Source organism: Misgurnus anguillicaudatus, chromosome 18 (genome assembly GCF_027580225.2).
Source record: "Misgurnus anguillicaudatus chromosome 18, ASM2758022v2, whole genome shotgun sequence".
In the NCBI taxonomy this organism is placed as follows: Eukaryota; Metazoa; Chordata; class Actinopteri; order Cypriniformes; family Cobitidae; genus Misgurnus; species Misgurnus anguillicaudatus.
The window spans coordinates 35,465,479-35,489,520 of NC_073354.2; the positions used below are offsets into that span (position 1 = coordinate 35,465,479).

Below are 24,042 nucleotides of genomic sequence, written 5' to 3' on the forward strand. Positions count from 1 at the left end.
CGCTTCTGCCCAAAAATCTGACAGCACTTTGTAATAGTTAACAGGTGGACAATTATAACCCAAAATTTAAACAAAATCATTTTAGATATTATAACATGGTTAAGACAAATATCTAAAAAAAAAAACATGAATTCAAATACACTACATGCTCATTCAATCTAACTCCCCAAATGAACGTGATATAGCTTAGATGTGTTTATTTATACAGATCTTGTCAAGTCTAAACCCCTCCCCAGCTGTATACTGTATGTAACTAACTGATACACAAACATTGTGACTCATGAGATTAGATAATTTGATGTAGATATTATTTGCTACTTTGCTGATAACAATAACAGACAACATTTTGTATCCTTTAAAAATGTGTTTGTGAAAGTATTTTATTTGTATTGCTCGCTGTTGCTGTGCGTTAATAAGATTAATGTTAATAATGTAGGTTGCTATATTAATGCTGATGTTTTTAATGGAAATTAAAGATTAAAGGGAAACCTGTCTATTTTTTAAAACTAAAATCGTCTCTGTTATATATGTAACCCTCGTTCCCTGAAGGAAGGGAGTGGAGACGTCATGTCATGACCGACATATTGGGAACTTGCAAGAGAGACTTCTCTGTTTCGAGAAACATACAAAGAGCCAATAAATGTTGGTATGCATTATTTGCATCTGCCGGCGTTGCCTTGCCACACTAGTACAAATGAGAAGCAGGTGCAATGCATAAGCAACTATTTTCACTGAGAAAGCCGAGCATCTAGTTTCCGGCTGATGCAGCAATGGTAAAGCCAGCCGTGGCGACAGAACGTGATGTCTCTTTTCCTTTCCTTCAGGGTACGAGAGTTAACTTAAACATTATAACAATCAACAAATTACTGTGTTCGCTCAGAAAGCCGAGCATCTAGTGCCTGGCCGGTATCAGCAGTGGAACAGCAAATGTGGTGAAGGGACGTGGCATCTCCATTCCCTTCCTTCAGGGGCGGCAGTGGCTCAGTGGTTCATGTAGGTTGTCTACAAACCGGAAGGTTGGTGGTTCAATCCCTGGCTCCAACTGACCATGTGTCAAGGTGTCCTTGAGCAAGACACCTAACCCCAGCTGCTCCCGACGAGCTGGATGGCGCTTTGCAAGGCTGACACCGCAGTTGGTGTATGAATGAATGGGTGAATTTGAGGCAACTTGTTAAGCGCTTTGGATGGAAATGGGTCTGTTAAAAGTGCTATATAAAATCCAGTCTATTTACCATTTACATACGTAACCGAAACAATCCTTTTTAGTTGACCACTATGGCGGCACGTCATCACCGATGAGTTGGGAATCTCTACCAAAGCGCCACTAAAGCTGACCCTTCCAGTCCCTGTGTAAACCCTCTGTCTCTCCCCTAGGGAGACGGAACTAGGGTTTTTGAGCAGAAGGCTGGTCACTGCTAGTTCCTTAATCGACGATAATCAACCAGGCAAACTGGGAAGCGAACCTGCCAGGCGGGACTAGGAACGCTGTGGAAACCATCCCCTAAGGATTCTACCACTTGGGTAACATTAGGGTACTCATTAGGTCATTAAATGCTGAAACCCTCTAAGTAATATCCCAGACTAGAGAGTTGCAGAGTGGGCTCCACTAAGGGAACGTGGTAGAAAAAAGACTTCCACAGAAATATACACATAGAAACCCTCAAGAGTATGCAAAACGGATGCCTAGCCTAACAGGTTCTCAAGGATGCAGCTAGTTAGAGGCTGACAGCCGATGCTCCGCAACATTGGCCATAAAGGCGATGGAGGAGAGTCAAAAACCCTGGTGGGCCTGTAAGGGAATGGTGGCTGGTCGTTTGGGAGCAGCGTGACCATTTAGCGGCTCCACCGTCAAGAGAGGTGCTAGATGATGGCTGAACGGTCGGTTCCGGGAGGAAAGCGGGTTTTCATGAACTCATCATGCACCTCGGGGAATAATGGAACTGGTGGCTGGGACTGCGCTGTTCTGGAAGACCCAAAGTATCAGTCTTCTAAGCATGACGGTTCAGGTGGTGGAGGCAGTGTCCACTCTAACCCAGCCACCTTTAATTAGGCTCAGCCTCTCCACTCTTCCTCCAGACTCTGGGACCCTGATTTCCAAAGGAAATGAAAATTCACTTTCATCAAAGAACATAACTCCACTCAGCAGCAGTCCAGAACTTCAGCCCAGGCAAGACGTTTCTGAAGAGTGGCACAAGGACCAACTTTATGGAGATTAGAGCTGTGAAAATGAATCATGCAAATGCACGATTTTAATGAATTTGAATGAATTACGGTGAAATGCAGCCACATCCAAAAACGAGAGGGCACTCTCGTGCAGAAACGCCATTTGTGCCACAGAAGAAGTATCATTACAAACGCTATTCCAGGAAATGTCTAGTTTCAGGTATTTTCTTGATAATAAATAATATTTTTGATAATTGGATGTTTGACGAGTGTTGCTTTTTAAATGCACATTATAAACAACTCAAACTGATTTTAGATTGATAAGGACTTTCTACAGAGCCGAAGTACATGCACAAGCTGTGCATGAAACACAGAATCGGAGCCTTGCGATTCAGAATCGATTTCAGACACGTATTTTTAATGGGGAATGCAAAGGATCGATGCACAGCCCTAATGGAGATGCAGATTTCTTTTTTCCAACAGGACTTTGCACCTGCACACATTGCCAAAGCTACCAGTACCTGGTTTAAGGACCACGGTATCCCTGTTCTAAATTGGCCAGAAGACTCGCCTTACCTTAACCCCATAGAAACTCTATAGGGTATTGTGAAGAGAAAAATGCGATATGCCAGACCCAACAATGCAAAAGAGCTTAACTATCAGAGCAACCACATCGCTTTTCAATGTGCATGTGGACAGCATCCAGATACAGGTTGCATGTTAATCTTTAGTATAAACGCAGCTCAATGCAAGTAATTGTGTTTTGATGTGTGTGACTTTTAACATTACAATGTTTATCAAGGTGACAACATTTGCTTATGTGTCCAAGTACTTTTTTTGCTATGCACTCAAATGTATGTACATACCCATGACAAAGTGTGCATACTTAGTGCAGAGTAAAGCCCTATTCACACAGGATTAAGATGACAGACAACCACCGCAATTATTACAAATGATTTAAGGTCACCAAGTAATACTGATCTGGTGTGAATAGCGCTTAAACTGGACAACAAACATAACAAAAATTCTTCTCTTAAAAGCAATCTCTAAATTCATTCTACCTATGTGAACAGTTTTTATATACAATGTTTTGCTGGATCTTTTTCTTTATTATTTTAAGGCATTAGATTGACTTGGATCTACTAGGATATGCAAGATATGCTATTGAACACAATCAAATCCCTCCTCAATCATATAATAACACTAAAGAACAAAAACTAAAAACACAAAAAAAGGAAAAAAATAATAAAGTGGCAGAAAAAGGCCATTTATTCTGAATAATATAAAAAAATATTTTTGAAAACAAAATGATACAGTGCTATACAGAAAATGAATGTCATACTCATTCAAATGCCAAAGTGCTTGAGTCACTGACTCTGCATATATAAGTAAAAAACGAGAATCTTAAAGGAACCGTATGTAGGATGGTGGTCAAAAATGGTCTTGCAATCACTTTCAAATTACTGTAGAGTGGTGTATCCCATCCACCTCCCCCCTGACTCGAGGTTGCCAGATAGTATTGGCTGCAGGATCCAGCATGAACGTACTGGATGCTACAGGGAGCTTCCAATGGCAAGTGACAAGTCCTACACAGTAAGTTTTTTTCTGTTAAACCTTTTAGGATGACCGGGCCATGCTGGCAGGCCCAACGCATCTTTGTTTACAAACTATTTACCCTCTGGGGTCCGACCATTTTGGGACACTGTCAGAGGTTCTGACATGCTCTTACATTTGGTCTTTTTTCAGTTGCTTTAAAACATAATAATGGCAAGTGTCTCATACCACTGCGTTCAGCACAAACTGGGCTAAAATATTATATGAGCTACATGTATGTACATGTTTGTATTTTTGAGAGAAAAATGTTTATGCGTGGTTTTTAAAAAAGCAAAATTTTTAAGTCACTGATATAAGTCCACAAAACCCATACTAAACATGTTTTAACAAGACTTCTAGTAAAAGAATCTAGTAGTCTAGAGTTTTTTGTTTAAAATTATGTGAAAATCATCCTGCCTACTTATTCACATAAAACAATATATTGATTTAGAAATTGTAAGACACTTTTTGTTTAGAGGGGCCGTATGCGAGAAGGATTGATTGACAGCTAGCAAACAAAGGCTTGCATAATGAGTTGCATAATGAGGCAGGAATGTTGGGAACTACAGTAAAGAATGTGAGGACAAATGTATGGTCCGTGTACGTTTTGATAGTTTGTTTTTTCGTTTAAACCAAAAAACGAAATAACGAGAAACCACATGTTTTTCGTTTGTTGTTTCAAACAAAAAAAACAAAAACCGGCAAAAGAGAGCCGCTCCTCCGTCCCTTGTCTCCGAATCCAAAAACGAAAAACGACCAAACCAAATTCAAACAACAGTCCGATTTTGGTTTTTGGAGGTTCCTTTTTTCATTTCTCCGTTTGAAGATCTACATTAAAAGAAAGCCAGGTTGGTCACGTGACCCGGAAGTTATATTAAATACAGCCTATCAAAATAATAGCCAAGGTTTTAATTAGAACGGTCATAATGCAGCACTAACGTTACACCAGAGTAACGTTAGAAGGAAAAAAAATCAATAAATAAATAGGCTTATATAAAGCTGGACCGAAAGAAATATGTTAGCAACAGTTTATTTAATATTGTGCCTACATCCACGTACACATCGTCACGTTTAATGAGCGCATTGTTTGGTTCAATACAGTACTAAGAACTTATTGTGTGTGCAGAGTTGTTACTGTTAGCGCTATATTATGTAATTAAATTAATATTTAATGTTGTTTCCACCGTATGGACCAAACTGTTACCCCTTTCTACCAGCAGGTGGCAGTATTTAAACGACTGACTGTATTGTGCCTTTGGTAACTGTTTTAAATCAAGATTACTGATACAGATGTATTTATTGATGTTCATTTCATTTTTTATTTTATTTGCAACCTAGTTATCATCATCGTCTACATGCCCTTCTGTTTTAACCTGATTCTAACACTGCTATCATCTCCATGCTGGTATGTTGAAATCAGAAATGTCCTAATGTAGGCCATTTAGTCAAAACAATGATTTACCAGTGTGCTATATACTGTGTGAATCTTTCTTCTCTATGCACATTCCAGTGTGTATAACATACAACACTCCCATTGTGTCACGCAAGTGAAGATAATCCATAAAGGTCTTAAACATTTATTCAACATAATAGCACAGACATGTTTTCAAAGACATTGCATGTGCAATATATGGTTGCAGAACATCTACCGTGAAGTCCTAAGGCTTATAATTCTGTTTAGTATAATTGCTTCTATATACAGTTCATGGAGATCTCTGCTAATGAGTTTATGATTTGAATCATGTGTGTTAAATAAGGGAGACATACAAAATGTGCAGAGCAGTGGGATCCAGGAATAACATTGAGAACCACTGGTCTACAGGACCAGAGAAGACAGCAAACCATGCAGAAGAGGTTGGTGATGATACACCCCCGTTTTCAATTTCACATCATTGTCTATACAACATATTCTCACCCCTCCTACTCTACTCAGGGAAATTAAAACTGCTCAGAAGATCATTGGTACCCATCTCCCGAGCATCAGTGATGTTGTGGGGTGCGGTGCCTTACAAAAATCAACCAAATGTTTATTTTTTTGGTGTATTGATTACTATAATCAAAACCATGAGTTTACTACACTAACTATGATTTAACTGTTTTTTACTACTTTTTTCACTACTGTTTTACTTCTAGTAAAACCATGGTTAATTTTACGCAGACCCCAAAGGATACTAAAGGACAGTACCCGCCCAGCCACAACCTGTTCACCCTGCTGCCTTCTGGAAACAATAGAAGTTTCTGCTGCCAGACTGTAGAGCAGCCCCCCCCCCCCCCAAGTTATCGGACTGGTAAACTCTAGTTCATCCTTAGCACTCCTCCACTGATTATAATTCATTTCTGTTTATTATAATTGCTTCTATATTAATGTATATTGTCTGCTATAGCAAAAGCAAGTTACAAACTCAATTAATACTTTATATTATATAACCTGTTACATTGTGACAAAATAAATCTACCCACCTACTTTAAAGAAGAATAAAGTGAATGTTTTGGAAATGCCAAGTCAAAAGTTCTGACCTTATAATGATTGAAATGTTGTGGAAGGATGAGGAAGCAAACAGCTCATGTGAGGAAACCCACCAATATTGGTGCTAAAGCTGTTCTGTACAGAGCAATGGACAAATATTCATCCAAGCCAATAAGCAGGATTGCTCAAAAGTTACTGGAAACGTTTTGTTGCAATTATTGCTGCTTTACTCGGCATGGACAGCTTGTTTTTAGTAATGCAATTATGTTTTTGGACTTTCTTTTTAGGACATTGTAAAATGTTCTAACTTTGGGGCTTAGCTGTGGGTGTTCTGCGGCCGTGGATTGCACATGCGGTGTCTTTGGGGGCGTGTCTGTGCTATATATGTTGAATGGGTGTTTGGGGCTTGTATGGATTATCTACACTTGCGTGACACAATGGGAGTGTTGTATGTTATACACACTGGAATGTGTATAGAAAAGAAAGATTCACACAGTATATAGCACACTGGTAAATCATTGTTTTGACTAAATGGCCTACATTAGGACATTTCTGATGTTAGCTGGAGACCACCAGCTAAACCAGCAACATACCAGCATGGGAATTATGCTGGTCTATGCAGTTTTTTTCAGCAGGGAGATGATAGTGTTAGAATCAGGTTAAAACAGAAGGGCATGCAGACGATGATGATAACTAGGTTGCAAATAATATAAAAAATGAAATGAACATCAATAAATACATCTGTATCAGGAAACTTGATTTAAAACAGTTACCAAGGGCACAATACAGTCATTCGTTTAAATACTGCCACCTGCTGGTAGAAAGGGGTAACAGTTTGGTCCATACGGTGGAAACAACATTAAATATTAATTTAATTACATAATATAGCGCTAACAGCAACAACTCCGCACACACAACAAGCTCCCAGCACTGTATTGAACCAAACAATGCGCCCACCAAACGTGACGATGTGCACGTGGATGCAGGCACGATATTAAATCACTGTAATAAACTGTTGCTAACATATTTCTTTCGGTCCAGCTTTATATAAGCCTATTTATTTATTGATTTTTTTTCTTCTAACGTTACTCTGGTGTAACGTTAGTGCTGCATTATGACTGTTCTAATTAAAACCTTGGCTATTATTTTGATAGGCTGTATTTAATATAACTTCCGGGTCACGTGACCAACCTGGCTTTCTTTTAATGTAGATCTTCAAACGGAGAAATGAAAAAAGGAATTTCCAAAAACCAAAATCGGACTGTTATTTGAATTTGGTTTAGTCGTTTTTCGTTTTTGGATTCAGAAACCAAAAGCGGAAGAACGGCTCTCTTTTTGCCGGTTTTTGTTTTTTTGTTTGAAGCGACGGACGAGGGACGTGTGGTTTCTCGTTGTTTCGTTTTTTGGTTTAAACGAAAAAACAAACTATCAAAACGTACACGGACCATGTATACATGTTTGTTTGAGGTTTATTAAGTTAACAATATAATCAAAATAGAAATGAAGGTCAGTGGGACATTTTCGGTTTATTTGGAAACAAACCCTATTCAAAAACTTTGTATAAACTAAGAAACTGATACACAACAGAGCTGTAAACTTCATGTGGCTCATGTTACCATATAACTTTATGTCCAAAAGACGTTTTTCCACTTCATAGTTTTGTTTTGATGAGAGGGATGCAGACTTCTAAGAGAGTTATAAACAGCTGCTAGCATAAATTGTCCACAGAAATACCCTTACATATATAACTGATGGGTAAATATCACTGATACTACATTCATATAAACTATCTTGTACATAAACTAAATCTCAGATAAACATCTGCAGCGATTAGTTATATTAAAAGCTGTTTTCAGATGACTGTTTTCAGATGCCCATCCCCTTATCGTCTAGTTTCTGTTTTAAACGCGTTTCTATAAGCGTGTTTAAACTTTAAAAACACATTGCATGACGTCCATGTGCGTGAGGTAGCGTCTCCATGTAACGCGGCGCTCATAAAAACGGTGTCGCGTGTAAAGCGCAATGTATAGAATTACCTTGCATGTAAACAATATGGAATAATTTTACAGCAAATCCCGCAGTGCAGCATTACTCAAAGTTGCCATGAAGGATACGAAAGTGAATAACTGTGTCTAACGGTAAACATGAAATCATATTACAGCACACACTTAAACGATACAGCAGTTCAGGCTTACTGAAAGTTGCCATGAAGGATATAAGTGAATAACTGTGTTTAACACTGTTACAGCATGCAACAGTGAAATCCGCCATTACGTGAGATCGCGTCCATTTGTAAACAATGCGAAAGTTTTTCAATCCGAAGCGTGCAGTCTGCTGAGGTTGCTTACTGTATGTAGGCTGAACTGCACAAGCCATGATTATATTACATGATAGCAAATATAAATGGTATAAATTAACTGTTAACGTTACTTACTTCTAATATCCTCCTCCAGCTCCAGTGCGTCCTCCATTGTTCTTCTAAGGTAACGTTAAAGATAAATGCTTCTCTTCCTCAATGTCCAGACATAAATGAAGATATTCCTCACGTGTGTGTATAAAGTTTATAATCCAAACATGCGGTAAAGTCTTTAAATCTGATAAACTTTACGCTTTGTTTATTATGGTTTGAACCACTCGTCTGTTGATTTCCATATCAACAGCGTGTACCGCCTGTGGGCGTGACCGAATTAAAGATAATGAAGTCAGCCAGGAAAAACGGTACTCTCTTTACTTCAATGCAGATTACATAAACAGGCATTATTTGTATTTTGATTATATTTAGCTTGTTTAAAAGTAGACATTTCAGGCTTTCTTTGGATATGTGTATCATGTTTGTGTGACGAGTATTCGCGGAGTTTCAATTGATTTTTGTAACGTGTTTTGAGAGACAGCTGACGGAGATAGAAATGTCTGGATGCACACCCTGTTTATTTTCTTTATTTGACAAAAAACAACGATCTGTTGTTATTGTGAATGAACACTTACCATTTCAAATGATGTCAAACACATAAGTGTATGATTATTAATGATGGAGTATTTTAAGTTGATTCTGCCATGATAAGGAAAAAACACGTCAAAACGCGGCGCCGCATTTTTGGACCCCAGGGGGTTAAGTTTACAATGTATTATATTGATAAAGAAGGGTATTAAACTTGTCATGCCATATCTCATTACAAAAGTTAAAGGGTTTAGATGTAAATTAAGTGCTGTTTCATGAAATAAATGCTCTAGCAAAATTAATAATACATTTAATGCAACATGGTCATATGGGAATGTGTTCATTCATAAAATGACATCATACCTGTATTATGAAACAGCGCATAATCTCTCTATGCCAAGCATTCACAATATAACATCTATTTGCAGTTTTTGTCCACAAGCGTATTACATATGGGAAATATTGATATTCCATCGAATTTTGTATAAAATAATCCTCAATCCATATTGTTTTTCAATAACTGTGCACACAGCGAGATTCTACTATGGAGAAGGCATAACGCTACGAGATCGGGGCAGATTCAAATTCTTCTCCGTTTTCATCCGTCTCCATCTTTCAAAGGCATCTCCTATACAAATCCTTGTTTTATTTCAGACTTTGTCACAACGTATTTCGGATTCATAACAAGGTCTTTTTGGTTACGTATAATGTTAGATATTTTTTACTTGACACGAAACCCAGCAGAGCTGGCAACTCAGATGGAAAACACTATTGACTTTGTGATTGGTAGATAGATGGATGGTGGCGCATCAGGCCAAAACACAACATGACAACATCAACATCAGTTAAGAGCTGCAACTTCACTTTTAAATGACAATATACTGGCTGGACCACTGTTGTAAGTTATAGATGTATTTTAAATTAACATGATTTCTTAATGTCTAGTGACATATCAGGGACATTTCATGATTAATTGATATACATTTCTTACATACTGTTCCTTTAATTCTCCTCATCTTACTTTGCATTGAATGGCTTTAAACTTGAAATCCACATTTGACTGTTTGTTCCTTGTAAACTGGTGTTCTAGTGCCTTTAATATGGTTCAGTCAGCAGACCATAGGATCATGGCCAGGATGTATGACCTGATATGTACACTGAATAGACTATAATCACAGCTTAACTTATTTACTTTTTAACAGTTACAATTTAAAAAATACTTGAAGAAAATATCTTGAAAACCTTTCTTCCAGTAAGTTACCTTCACTACGACTATAATTCAGAAACAAATATTACTTGAATCATGACTTTATTCATGTATAAATAAACAGTTGTCATTTCCTTTGCATAGTTTTGTATTAAATCATCTTGGGTTTAAATGTCTCATTTCACAAAACATACTATTGAGGTCAGAATGTTAAAAGACCAGTTAAAAACTCTTGCCATATACATCTCAGATCTAAAACCATCTGGCACAGTTTATGTTGTGTCTGCTGTTTAATAAATGACTGATCTAATATGTATTATTGAGAATGAGATCATTACAAGCCTGTAAAATTTACTGCATGTTTACAATAACGTTGAATAAGCAAAAGATTAAATCATACATAAATTATAGCATGTGAAACTACATTGAGAATAATGAACTTTATTATAAAGAATGATAATTGAACATCTCTGAAATCAACACTACCAGCTTCACAACATTTATTCAGTCATTGATTATTATTTATCAACAGAAACTGTATTCATTCAAATGTCAGAGTATGTGAAAGATTGAATCCACAGATATAAGTGAAGATGAGAGTCTTAAAGGCCTTCTGAAAGCAAGGATAGAAAAATCCATAGATCAAAGGATTACAAGCTGAGTTAAAATATGAAAGCCAAAGTAAAGCCTCAAAAACATCAGCTGGGGTCACAAAATTAAGGAAAGGGTCGACAGCAGCAGCAATAGATAAGGGCAGCCAGCAGAGAAAGAAAACACCCATAACAAGAGCCAGAGTTTTAGCTGCTTTTCTTTCTCTGTGTGCAGAGCTTTGACTGTTAACACCTGTGGTGGTCACAGACACTTTCTCTGACAAAACCTTTGCGTGTTTTCTCACAACATTGAATATGATGATATACAGAGAGCTCATTATTGTTCCTGGAATAATAAATAACAAGATTGCACCAGTTAGTGCCCATTCTTTGTTTAAAAACACAACACAGCCACCAAAACAAGACATCTGTAATATAAAAGCTTCCATACCAACAGCATTCACCCCTGAAAACACAACAGAAAAGCTGTACACAAATGAACATATCCATATAAAGGTGATCAATACAGTCACAGTGTTGTTTGTGATCCTCATTTTGTACTTCAGAGGGTCACAGATGGCCCAGTATCTATCAATAGATATTAAACTAAGATGTATTAAAGAAGAAAAACAGAAGGTCATGTCCAAGCTAGAATGAACTTTACAAATAACATCTCCCAAAAACCAGCAGCCTTCGACAGATCGCACCATACTGTAGGGCATCACCAGTGAACCCAGCAGACAGTCACATACAGCCAATGACTGAACGATCAGATGAGTTGGAGACTGAAGCTGTTTGAAGTGAGAGATGGAGATGATGATCAGCAGATTCCCAAAAACTGTCATGAGGATCATAAGTGAAATGAAAGCGTACATTGCCACTTTAACAACAGTGAGACGATGAGCTCTAGGACAAGAGTCTGGATGTGAAGGATAACACAGGAAAACTAGATAGGTACATTTCCTGAAGAAAATGTGAAGTGGTGCTTGCCGTGGCAAATTTAGAGGGGACAAAATCTTTTAAGAATGATTATTATCAAAGTTACCATTAAAACGGTCCAACCCCCGTGTCTCTACGATGTTCTGATGAGGAGATATAAGGCTTTGTTTACTCTGTTGCTAGGGTACTGTATTTGGTTGCTAGGGGAAAAAATGGCATCCCATAGTGATTACATGCCAAGTCACGAGTAAAATGGTCCAGCCCCCGTGTCTTTACGATATTGTGATGCGGAAATATAAGGCTTTGTTTATTCGGTTGCTAGGGTACTCAAATTTGGTTCCTAGGGGCGGGGCTTGGGAGTGGACAATGATGTGACCAATTGTTACACTCCGAGTCACAAGTAAAACGGTCCAACCCCCGTGTCTCTACGATGTTCTGATGCGGAGATATAAGGCTTTGTTTATTCAGTTGCTAGGGTACTGTATTTGGTTGCTAGGGAAAAAAATGGCATCCCATAGTGATTACACTCTGAGTCACGAGTCAAACGGTCCAACCCCCGTGTCTCTACGATGTTCTGATGCGGAGATATAAGGCTTTGTTTACTCTGTTGCTAGGGTACTGTACTTGGTTGCTAGGGAAAAAATTGGCATCCACTATTGATTACACTCTGAGTCATGAGTCAAACGGTCCAACCCCCGTGTCTCTACGATGTTCTGATGCGGAGATATAAGGCTTTGTTTACTCTGTTGCTAGGGTACTGTATTTGGTTGCTAGGGAAAAAATTGGCATCCCATAGTGATTACACTCCGAGTCACGAGTCAAACGGTCCAACCACCGTGTCTCTACGATGTTCTGATGCGGAGATATAAGGCTTTGTTTACTCTGTTGCTAGGGTACTGTACTTGGTTGCTAGGGAAAAAATTGGCATCCCATAGTGATTACACTCTGAGTCACGAGTCAAACGGTCCAACCCCCGTGTCTCTACGATGTTCTGATGCGGAGATATAAGGCTTTGTTTACTCTGTTGCTAGGGTACTGTATTTGGTTGCTAGGGAAAAAATTGGCATCCCATAGTGATTACACTCCGAGTCACGAGTCAAACGGTCCAACCACTGTGTCTCTACGATGTTCTGATGCGGAGATATAAGGCTTTGTTTACTCTGTTGCTAGGGTACTGTATTTGGTTGCTAGGGAAAAAAATTGCATCCCATAATGATTACACTCCGAGTCACGAGTCAAACGGTCCAACCCCCGTTTCTCTACGATGTTCGGATGCCGAGATATAACTGTTTGAATTTTATGTTGCTAAGGTGCTCAAAAGTGGTTGCTAGGGGCGTGGCTTAATGCGTATGTAAGGATCCTGAGAGACTGATTGGATGCCTGAGTAAAATGAGCCCACCCCCATGTCTCTATGACAGTGTGCTGCAAAGATATCCATCGGGGCATTTTATAATGGCAGTCTATGGGAGATGTTGCTAGGGTGCCCAAAATTGTTGCTAGGGGCGTGGCTTATTAGCTCTGGGATGATCCTGAGAGACTGATTGGATGCCCGAGTGAAATGAGCCCACCCAGTTATCTCTACGACACTGTAAAGCAAAGATATCCCATCTGGAACTGTTTTATTCCCTTATATGGGCATGTTTCCTCAATGGGAATTTTCGGGTGCCTCTTACACCCCAGGGGTACAACTTAAACCCCAATGTCATGTATGTTCTTACATAGCCTACCACGCTCTTTAAATTTAGTAACCCACATGTTTCTACAAAATCCTCACTCGTACCTATGACCCGTCAAAATTTTTGCACTGTTAAGTCTATGGGATTTTGCCCCATTGACTTTTCATTAGGGCACTTTTGGGAGCCTCTTACACCCCAGGGGTACAGCTTACACCCCAATGTGATGTATGTTCTTACAAAGCCTACCACCCTCTTTAAATGCTGTAACCCACATGTTTCTACAAAATCCTTGAGAGGAGCTATGACCCGTCAAAGTTGGGCCCAATGTTAAGTCAATGGGATTTTTCGGGTGGTTTTACGCCCCCCTTTCGGAAATCCTGCACCCGATCCCTTATAAAAGTCATAGCACACCTCTCCTCAATAATCCGGTCGATTTGAACCCTCTTTCATGGGTCTACGACAAACCGTGCGGGACGAGTTACGTGCCGAAAAAAGTGTCCGGATGTAAGAAGAAGAAGAAGAATATCCCTGACGAATAATAATAGTGATGCCTTGCATAAATGCAAGCACCACTAATAATCTCAGTCTCATTAGAAGACATACCGTCTGAGAGGACTTTCTTTGTACAGTAATTATAAACAGACAGTGAATTATAAGACAAAGTTTAAACAAAATCTTTTTAGAAATTACAACATGGTTAAGGCAAATATCTAAAGAAACATGAACATAAATACAGTACATGCTTATTCAATCTAACTTCCTAAATGAAAGTGATATAGCTCAGATGTGTTCATATATACAGTTTAGGTCAGGTCTCAACCCCTCCCGAGCTGTATACGTAACTAACTGATACACACACATTGTTACTCATGAGATTACAATAAAAAAACTGAACTGTTAAAGGATAATGAAGGGGTTTTAGATAATATGGTGACTATTTACATATAAGGAATGTGTTTGGCATGGGGTGTGTGGGCAAAAATAGAGATAACTTTAACAGACAATAAATTGTATCCTTCAAACATTTCACTGCCTGTTAAACATATAGGGTCAGTTCCCTTTCAGTCAGTCACTACGACGTCACGTCGTGACCGACGAATTGGGAACCGCTTCGCGGGTGACCTATCTACTTCGAGAACTATCAAAAACGCCAATGAACTTGGCATGCAGGTATTTGCATAATGCCGGCGCCGCCCCGCCAGGTGCGTATATAAGGCGCAGGTGCATAATACCAAATCAGCTTTATTGCTTCGAAGCCGGCAGACATCTGCTCTCGAGAAGCTTTCTAAATTGATCTTCGTAGATCCTGTTCTGTGAAGGGAAGAAAATAAGATCTCAGCTTGCTGAAGTTGGTTGGGCAAAGACACCTCAGCGGAGGCTCGCAGTGTTTTTTCCACCCTTTCTCTCTCTCTCTCTGTCTCTTTAATTTAGGACTTGAGTTCGAGTGAGTGCGTTTGCCTCTCCCTGTGTGTTTCACCAGCTCGCACAAAAGAGTGATTTCCCTAAAAGAGCAGCACGTTTGAGCTTTGTGTCTTTTTAAAGACAGCCACTCATTCGTGTCACGGTCGGGGTCGTCTTTTTAAAGATGGATTTCCGTCCGTGCTCCGTTTCTGGATGCGGTGTGTTCATCGCCCCCCAGGATGGCCACAAGCGTTGTCTCTCGTGTCTGGGGCTCCAGCACGCAGAGGCAGCGTTGCGTGATAGTTCATGCCCCGTCTGCGAGGGCATGACTATAGCGGATTTGCGGAGACGGGTGTCGTTCCTCCGGCAACGGCCCCCGCCTTCCCAGTCTGGTGCTGCTAAAGGCGCAGCTACCAGATTGGCGAAGGATGACCTCCGTATAACGGTGCTGGGTCGGTCTGCTGGTTCGTCCAGTAGCTCCCAGCGCCCTGATCCGTTGCCAGCGGAGGTCCCGATGGAGACGAGCGGCCCGTGTTCTACGGTGTCCTCGCGCTCTGTCGAGCCTCCACCTGACGCGATGTCCACCGTAACGTCGGAGGGGGGGTTGTCAGCCTCGGACGTCGATCCGGATCCGCTCCCGCCTTCGGGCCAGGTTGCGGCTTCTGCGTTCGACCCTGAGATGGCAGCCATGCTCGCTCGGGCGGCGGAGGCGGTCGGCTTGGAGTGGACTAAACCTCCCCCACCTGAACCGTCCCGCCTCGATGATTGGTTCTTCGGGGGTGCCAGGGCTTCTCAGTCCTCGCCCCCGGTGCCTTTCTTCCCCAAGGTGCATGAAGAGCTGACGCGGTCGTGGAAAACCCCGTTTTCTGCCCGGAACCGGCCGTATCAGCCTTCACCTCTCACCTCTCTCGAGGGTGGAGATGCCAAGGGGTACACTGGTATCCCGTCAGTGGAGCGCCCGGTCGCGATGCAGTTGTGTCCGGCCGGTGTCGCTTCCTCCTGGCGGGACCAGCCTACTCTCCCCTCACGGGCCTGTAAGCAGTCTTCGGCGCTGTCCGGTGCTGCTTACAAGGCTTGTGGGGAGGCAGCCTCTGCCCTGCATGCCATGGCATTGCTGCAGGTTCATCAGGCTAAGGCTCTGAGGGATCTGCACGCGGGAGGTCACGACTCGGCGGAGTTCTCTGAACTACGTGCGGCTACAGATCTGGCGCTTCGTGCGACCAAGGTCACCGCACGCGCCGTCGGGCGTGCGATGTCTACCCTGGTAGTCCAGGAACGCCATCTCTGGCTGTGTCTGGCGGACATGAAGGACGCTGATAAAACCCGGCTCCTGAATGCTCCGGTTTCCCAGATCGGCCTGTTCGGCGAGACGGTCGAGGAGTTTGCCCAGCAATTCTCCGCGGCCAAGAAGCAGACTGAGGCCATCGCTCAGATCATGCCACGTCGGAAGCGTCCTGCGCCTGCCCCATCCACGTCGGCGCCTCAGCCTGCTCCTCGCCGAGGGCGTCCTGCGGCGGCCGCCTCCGTTCCTCCCCGGGGCTCTTCTAAGAAGCGAGGAACCGGTCGTCAGCAGCCCGCCCCGCCCGCTCAGCCCGCTGCAAAGGGTGGTAAAAGAAGATCAAAGCGGCCCTGAGACGGGCGACCTAGAGATGGAGGGGATCGCTCTTCGGGAGATGGTGAAGGCACCACTCCCCCCACCGGAGGAGGGCCGGTTGGGGAATCTTTTGTTTCATTTTTTTTGTTCCGCCGACTTTTCAGTCGGCACCCACAAATCCACAAAAAGAGCGAATTCCACTTCCATCTCTAGGTCTTCAGATGAGCTCCGGAGATACGAGAGGGCTCATAACCCCCCCTCGTTCTCCGACTCATCAGAGGAGAACGAGAGCGACGCACGGGCTCATAACCCCACCGCGCTCTCAGCCGGTAGGAGACAGCTACGGGCTCATAACCCATCGTCTCCCTCCTCCTTCGCCAGAGGGTGCATCGAGTGGTGTGAGGTGTCTTCAGCAGAGCCTCCCTTACTCAACCACCCAGCAACGGACTCAGGTGAGTGTTATCACACACAACACTGCTGTCGGTGCGGCCGTTACGCACACACCGGCGATCACCTCCGTTGCGCCCGCCGCGGGTACACCGATCGTGCCTTTAGTCCCCCTCGCACGGTATCTGGGGGCGTGGGAACAGCTTCCCAGCCCGTCGCGTTGGCTTTTACGCACGATTCGTCTCGGCTATGCGATCCAATTTGCCCGGCGTCCCCCCAAATTCTCCGGCGTTCGTTTCACTACGGTGAGAGCTGCCGATGCGCACGTGCGGAGATCGCTGTCTTATTGGCGAAAGACGCGATCCAGCCGGTCCCTCCAGCCGAGATGAGGTCGGGGTTTTACAGCCCTTACTTTATTGTACCCAAGAAAAGCGGCGGCTTGCGACCGATCTTGGACCTGCTTTCGCTGAACCGTGCACTTCACAGAATGCCGTTCAAAATGCTGACGCCCAAACGCATATTTCCATGCATTCGTCCAAACGATTGGTTCGCATCTATCGACCTGAAGGACGCGTACTTTCACGTATCGATTCTCCCCCGACACAGGCCGTTTCTCCGCTTTGCGTTCGAGGGGCGAGCATACCAGTACAAAGTCCTCCCATTCGGGCTCTCTCTGTCACCCCGTGTATTCACCAAAATAGTGGAGGGGGCTTTAAAACCCCTGAGAGAGAGAGGTGTGCGCATTCTCGCGTATCTGGACGATTGGCTAATAATAGCTCAAACACGTCAGACGCTGTGCGATCACAGAGATTTAACTTTAAAACACCTCGCTCGTTTGGGTCTTCGGGTCAACTGGGAAAAGAGCAAGCTTTGCCCCGTGCAGAGAATCTCTTTTCTCGGTATGGAACTGGACTCGATCGATTTGACAGCTCGTCTAACAGAGGCGCGTGTACAGTCGATTCTGACTTGCCTGGATACATTCAAGAGCAAGAGCGCGGTCCCGCTGAAACAATTTCAGAAGCTTTTGGGGCATATGGCAGCAGCCGCAGCTGTAACTCCGCTCGGACTGCTTCATATGCGACCGCTTCAGCATTGGCTTCACGATCGAGTCCCGAGGAGAGCGTGGCTGCGCGGCATTCACCGTGTTATCATTACACCTGCGTGTCGTCGCACTTTCACTCCGTGGTCAGACCGTGCGTTTCTCCGAGCCGGTGTGCCTCTGAGACAGGTCTCCAGGCACGCGATAGTATGCACGGATGCGTCAGACACGGGGTGGGGGGCCACGTACGATGGGCTTGCGGCTTCGGGGGTCTGGACGACACCCCAGCTGCATTGGCACATAAACTGCCGGGAAATGTGGGCTGTATATCTTGCGCTCGTCCGTTTCAGCAACGAGTTACGGGGCAAAGATGTATTAGTTCGAACAGACAACACTGCGACCATGGCGTACATCAATCGTCAAGGCGGTTTACGCTCGCGTCACCTGTCGCATCTCGCCCGTCACCTCCTCACATGGAGTCAGAAGAATTTGAGGTCTCTTCGTGCCATTTACATCCCGGGCACGCTCAATGTAGAGGCGGATGCGCTCTCTCGGGCTGCGCGTCCCGGCGAATGGCGACTCCACCCCATTGCGGTTCAGCAAATTTGGAGACGTTTCGGCAAAGCGCAGATAGATCTGTTTGCTTCCCCAGAGACGACCCATTGTCGCCTGTTCTATTCACTAGCCGACGACTCGCTCGGCGTGGATGCATTGGCACACAGCTGGCCGCGAAACATGCGCAAATACGCGTTCCCTCCGGTGAGCCTCATTGCGCAAACCTTATGCAAAATCCGGGAGGACGAGGAGAGCGTGCTGTTGGTGGCACCGTATTGGACAACCAGGAGTTGGTTTCCAGAACTCTCTCTCCTCGCGACAGCCCCTCCGTGGAAGATTCCCCTGAGGAAGGACCTTCTTTCTCAACAAGAGGGCACATTATGGCACCCGCGCCCCGACCTGTGGAACCTCCATGTGTGGTCTCTGGACGGGGCACGGAGGATATGAGTGATTTACCGCAAGAGGTATCTAACACTATTGCTGCTGCGCGAGCGCCGTCTACGAGACAGGCTTACGCGCTTAAATGGAACCTGTTTGTCGACTGGTGTTCTTCCCGAAGTGAAAACCCCCGAGAATGCCCGATTAGTGTTGTGCTTTTATATCTCCAGCGTCGTTTGGAGAATAGGCTGTCACCATCCACTATTAAAGTCGATATCGCTGCGATATCAGCTCACCATTCACCCGTAAACGGTAGAACAGTGGGTCAGCACGACCTGGTCATTAGATTTCTCAGAGGCGCTCGAAGACTGAATCCTTCGCGTCCCCCCTCTATTCCTCCTTGGGACCTGTCCTTGGTGCTGAAATCACTCCAGGAAGCCCCATTCGAGCCTCTGCATAGTGTGAGTGTTAAGTTTCTTACAATGAAAACTTTAACTCTCCTTGCTTTGGCTTCTGTTAAGAGGATAGGGGATATTCATGCATTTTCGGTCGATGAATCGTGCCTTCAGTTCGGGCCGGCTGCATCCAGCGTAACACTGAGACCCCGGCCCGGCTTTGTGCCCAAAGTTCCCACCACTCCTTTTAGAGATCAAGTGGTGAATCTCCAAGCACTGCCTTTGGAGGAGGCAGAACCAGCCATGGCTTTGTTATGTCCTGTTCGTGCACTACGTGTGTATATAGACAGGACGCAAAGTTTTAGGACCTCAGATCAGCTCTTTGTTTGTTACGGTGGTCAGCAGAAAGGAAAAGCTGTCACCAAGCAGAGGATGTCCCATTGGATTGTGGATACTATAGCCCTTGCATATCAAAAGCAGAATGTGCCTTGTCCATTTAATTTACGTGCCCACTCTACACGCAGTGTGGCATCATCTTGGGCACTGGCTCGCGGTTCCTCGCTAACAGATATTTGTAGAGCTGCAGGCTGGGCGACACCTAATACGTTCACAAGATTCTATAGTGTTCGTGTCGAACCGGTTTCCACTCGGGTTCTTTCTACTAACTAGTTAAGAATGCCGAGGGTCGGCTCGTGTGTCGGCTTGGAGCTTCTATTTTGGTGCTGCACATTTGCACCATTATGGAAGGCCATCGGGGCAAAAACGTCTAAAAAACTGTTTTTGCCTCTCCTCCACCGCCCTGATAGCTGGTGTTGCGGAGCATGCGCTGTCAACCTATCACTGATGTTTTCTCTGTAAACCTGTGTAGGCTAGGCGTCCACATTTGTCCCCTACGTGGGGTTCATTTGTGTGTAAAGTCCGTGGGGTTCTAATCCTCCACGTTTTTCCTTAGCAGAGCCTGCTCTGCACCTCTCAACATACCATGTATTGTTCAGAGACTTTATTTTGAGCAACCTGTCGGTTGTTTCATATATTTTTATGTCATCCATTTAACCTTCTTAGGGGATGGCTTCCGCAGTGTTCTAGCTCCGCTCAGTTTAGACGCTTCTCCCAGTTCGCTGCTTCACTATCGTGGGTTAAGGAACAGGTAGTGACCGGCCTTCTGCATTTCGCCTTAGGTTCCGCCCCTTATGTGGAGGGCGGAGGGCTTTTGCAGGCACTGGAAGGGTTCAGCTGCAGTGGCGTTTTGGTAGGGATTCCCAATTCGTCGGTCACGACGTGACGTCGTAGTGACCGACTGAAAGGGAACGTCTCGGTTACGTATGTAACCCTCGTTCCCTGAAGGAAGGGAACGGAGACGTCACGTCCCGTCGCCACAGTTTGCTGTTCCATTGCTGTTCAGGCCGGGCACTGTTGCTCGGCTTCTCAGCAATAATATAGCTGATTTGGTATTATGCACCTGCGCCTTATATACGCACCTGGCGGGGTGGCGCCGGCATTATGCAAATACCTGCATGCCAAGTTCATTGGCGTTTTTGATAGTTCTCGAAGTAGATAGGTCACCCGCGAAGCGGTTCCCAATTCGTCGGTCACGACGTGACGTCTCCGTTCCCTTCCTTCAGGGAACGAGGGTTACATACGTAACCGAGACGTTTCCCGGACAGGGCTTTAAGGGGACATTCCACAAGATGTTTTTAAGATATTAAATAAATCTTTGATGTCCCCAGAGTACATATGTGAAGTTTTAGCTCAAAATACCCTATAGGTAATTTATTGTGACATGTTAAAATAGGCACTTTATGGGGCTGAGCAAAAATGCACCGTTGTTGTGTGTATCATTATAGCATTATATATTTGAACAAGTTTAAAAAGTCAATCATCTGTTTTATGCATACTAAATACATGTTTATCAGCAGATGGGGAACATTGTGGAATAAAAATAAAGACTGTTAGGTCTCATATGCTGCCAGTGTTTTAAACAGGCACAATAATTTCAGCATGTTACAATAAAATACACATCCACAAGCACTCAGAAGTTTACTTTTTGACCAAACCACACAAGCACATTTAAATAATCTGTAATAAAACAACACGTTTAATGCTTAAACTTTAGAGAAACAGATCAAATGACATGTTTAAGTATATTGTGTAGCTACACATATTGAACACATTCGCCTTTCTGTCAGTCTCTCACTCTCTATCTTGTAACTCCTCGTATTCATTTGAAACTTGAGAGAAACATTAAACAACATATTTATGCTTATTGTTTTGTGTATGATAGTGATTATGCGTTGTTCTCTCACTCTGTCTCGTGCACTGCATTAATCCTCGTGTTCATTCATATAAACTTCAGAGAAACATATTAAACAACATACTTGATGAAAGTGAACCGTTGCGTTGCTCTCTCTCTCTCTCTCGTTTGTTCGCTCACTTGCTCTCTCTCTCTCTCTCTCACTCACTCTCTCTCTCTCTCTCTCTCTCTCTCGCACTAAGGTAACGTTAATCCTTTAGAACGTTAATTCAACGTAGAAAGATTATTAAAACTACACGTTATAAGATTGTAGGCTACTGTTTGTGTTTGAGAGAATACAAACGCGTCATGCTGTCAGTCATTCTTTCTCTCTGACTCTCGCATTCGAGGCAGCATCATGGTTGGATAGCGCAGATGAAGGGGCGGTATCTTTATAATAAGATCCCCTATACCTACGTCATGGGGGGAGCGAAATCTGAATGACCTACATATTCACATGCTTGCAGATAGAACCTTACCAAAACAGAGTTACAGGGTTGTTATTTTTCATGTTTTCTGGGTTGGTAGAAGCACTGAGGACCCGATTATAGCACTTAAACATGGAAAAAGTCTGATTTTTATGGAATGTCCCCTTTAAAGGTGCTCTAAGCGAAATCACGCGTTTTAGACCATAAAACATTTTTTGTTACATACAGCAAACATCTCCTCACTATCTGCTTGCTGCCTGTCTGCTGATCAAACTGTAAAAAAACGTGATCTCTGTATACAGCCCAGGCTCCACAAACCGCAATAAAAACACAGTGGCCAAACCTAGCACCACGAAACAAATCAAAGTGTTCCAGCCAATAAATGACAAGAAGGATTTGGGGGTGGGAGTTAGGCGCGTTCATGAAAGCACGGAAGGGAGGGGTAGGGGGAGGAGATAGCTACGCTCCGTTTGTTTGAAAACAGTTCAAACATCAACAAAATCTGACGTCTCACAGATTCGCTTAGAGCGCCTTTAACTGTATTATCAACATAAGGAATACACAGTTGTAATAATGTGGAGTTTATTAACCAAAGATAATCAAGAAAAACTAAAAACACTACTAAATGATAATAAAATACTAAAGAATAAAAAAAGATAAAAACTAAAATGCAAAGAATAGAAAATTGAAGTGACTGAGTTGAATTTATGGCAAAATGTTTTCTGTTTTTGATGAAATGAAAACCTTATTTCTAATAACCCAAAAAATCACTTAAATATTAACATTCGCAAGGCTTATAAACACATGCAAATGATAAACTTATAGTTATTTCTGATTACTTGACTGATTATTATTGAAGCGACTAGTTTCATGTATGCATGATTTTTCTGCATTCCCCCAAAAATTGTCACATACAGAAGGGAACCAATGAGAACATAACATTACACAAGATACAAACTAATACACAATGACGATATCAAAATGAAAGACATGAACCTGAAACTTCATAATAAAAAACATGAACATAACAATACATGACAAAAACCCTAACAGGTTTTTTGTAAGGTATGTGTCACAATCATCCAGGGATGGGCACTCAAGTTAGTTATTTTTATGGACTTCGACTCAGCTTCTGACTCAAACTAAAATGACTGCAGACTTGACTTGACGTAGACTTGTGAATATTTTAAAATCAACTCTTTTATTGAGTCTTTTATCCTTAACTACTTATTTCATTACGAAGGATGTAAGTTTTTGTGTATTTTGCAAATAGAATCGTATCAGTGCCCTGTTGCATGAAAGTCCTTAAGTTAAGAAATCCCTTAAATACAAGGTTAAGGGTACCCTTTATAAAAAATGGGTTGCAAGAAAAACCCTTAAGTGTTCACTTAGGGAACCATAATGCTGAGTTTACACCAACCGCGTTTCAGGCGTCAAAATCGCGCCTACCGCGCCTAGTTTGCCGCTTGAACAGTTTGAATGCATTCGTGCGTGTAGAGCGGAGTAGATGCGCGGAAAAAGCAAGCATTTGATGTGCGTCAGAGGCAAAATCCGCTTCTTGTGGGAGGGGCAAGTGCTATGCGGTTGTCTGTTTGCAAGATGACTGATGTTGATTGTGCATTTACCGAGAGAGTTACCGGTTTGTACTTGGTCACCTTACTATAGGGAGGGAAATAAACAGTGCGGGTCGATAAACGTCACGTGACTTAAAAGTGAAGTGTGTATTACAACTTACCAGGTTGCCCAATGTCCTCATTGACACTCTTCCAAGCAAGGTCTTCTTTATTCCTGTCTCCTCTATAGAAATAAGAACTTGTGTCGTATAGCTCCGGGTGACTGCTTACGGACAATATCAAACGTTGGTTGAGTGAGTGACTCCGGGCGGGGCTGCCACCACAGCAGCAAGCAGGCTCCTGATTGGTTAACGCGGCGCAAAATTCCGCCAAACACAATTTGTGCGCACCGCGCATAATACTCAATTCGTGCCTTTTGCGCGAGAGGC

General features: G+C 43.1%; 1 protein-coding gene across 1 annotated transcript; it reads right to left on the minus strand.

Moving 5' to 3' along the window:
• Positions 1-10,909: 10,909 nt before the first annotated feature.
• Positions 10,910-14,174, minus strand: LOC129429969 (trace amine-associated receptor 4-like). Its single transcript, XM_073855428.1, has 3 exons — positions 14,144-14,174; positions 13,022-13,027; positions 10,910-11,904 (listed from the first exon to the last, which is right to left on the minus strand). Exons 1-3 carry the CDS (start codon positions 14,172-14,174, stop codon positions 10,910-10,912), a joined length of 1,032 nt encoding a protein of 343 aa, XP_073711529.1.
• Between the last annotated feature and the right edge of the window lie 9,868 nt (positions 14,175-24,042).

Coding starts and splice junctions, on each gene's coding strand:
- LOC129429969 (XM_073855428.1), bottom strand. CDS start 14,174: ATGTCTTCTAATGAGACTGAGATTATTAGTG.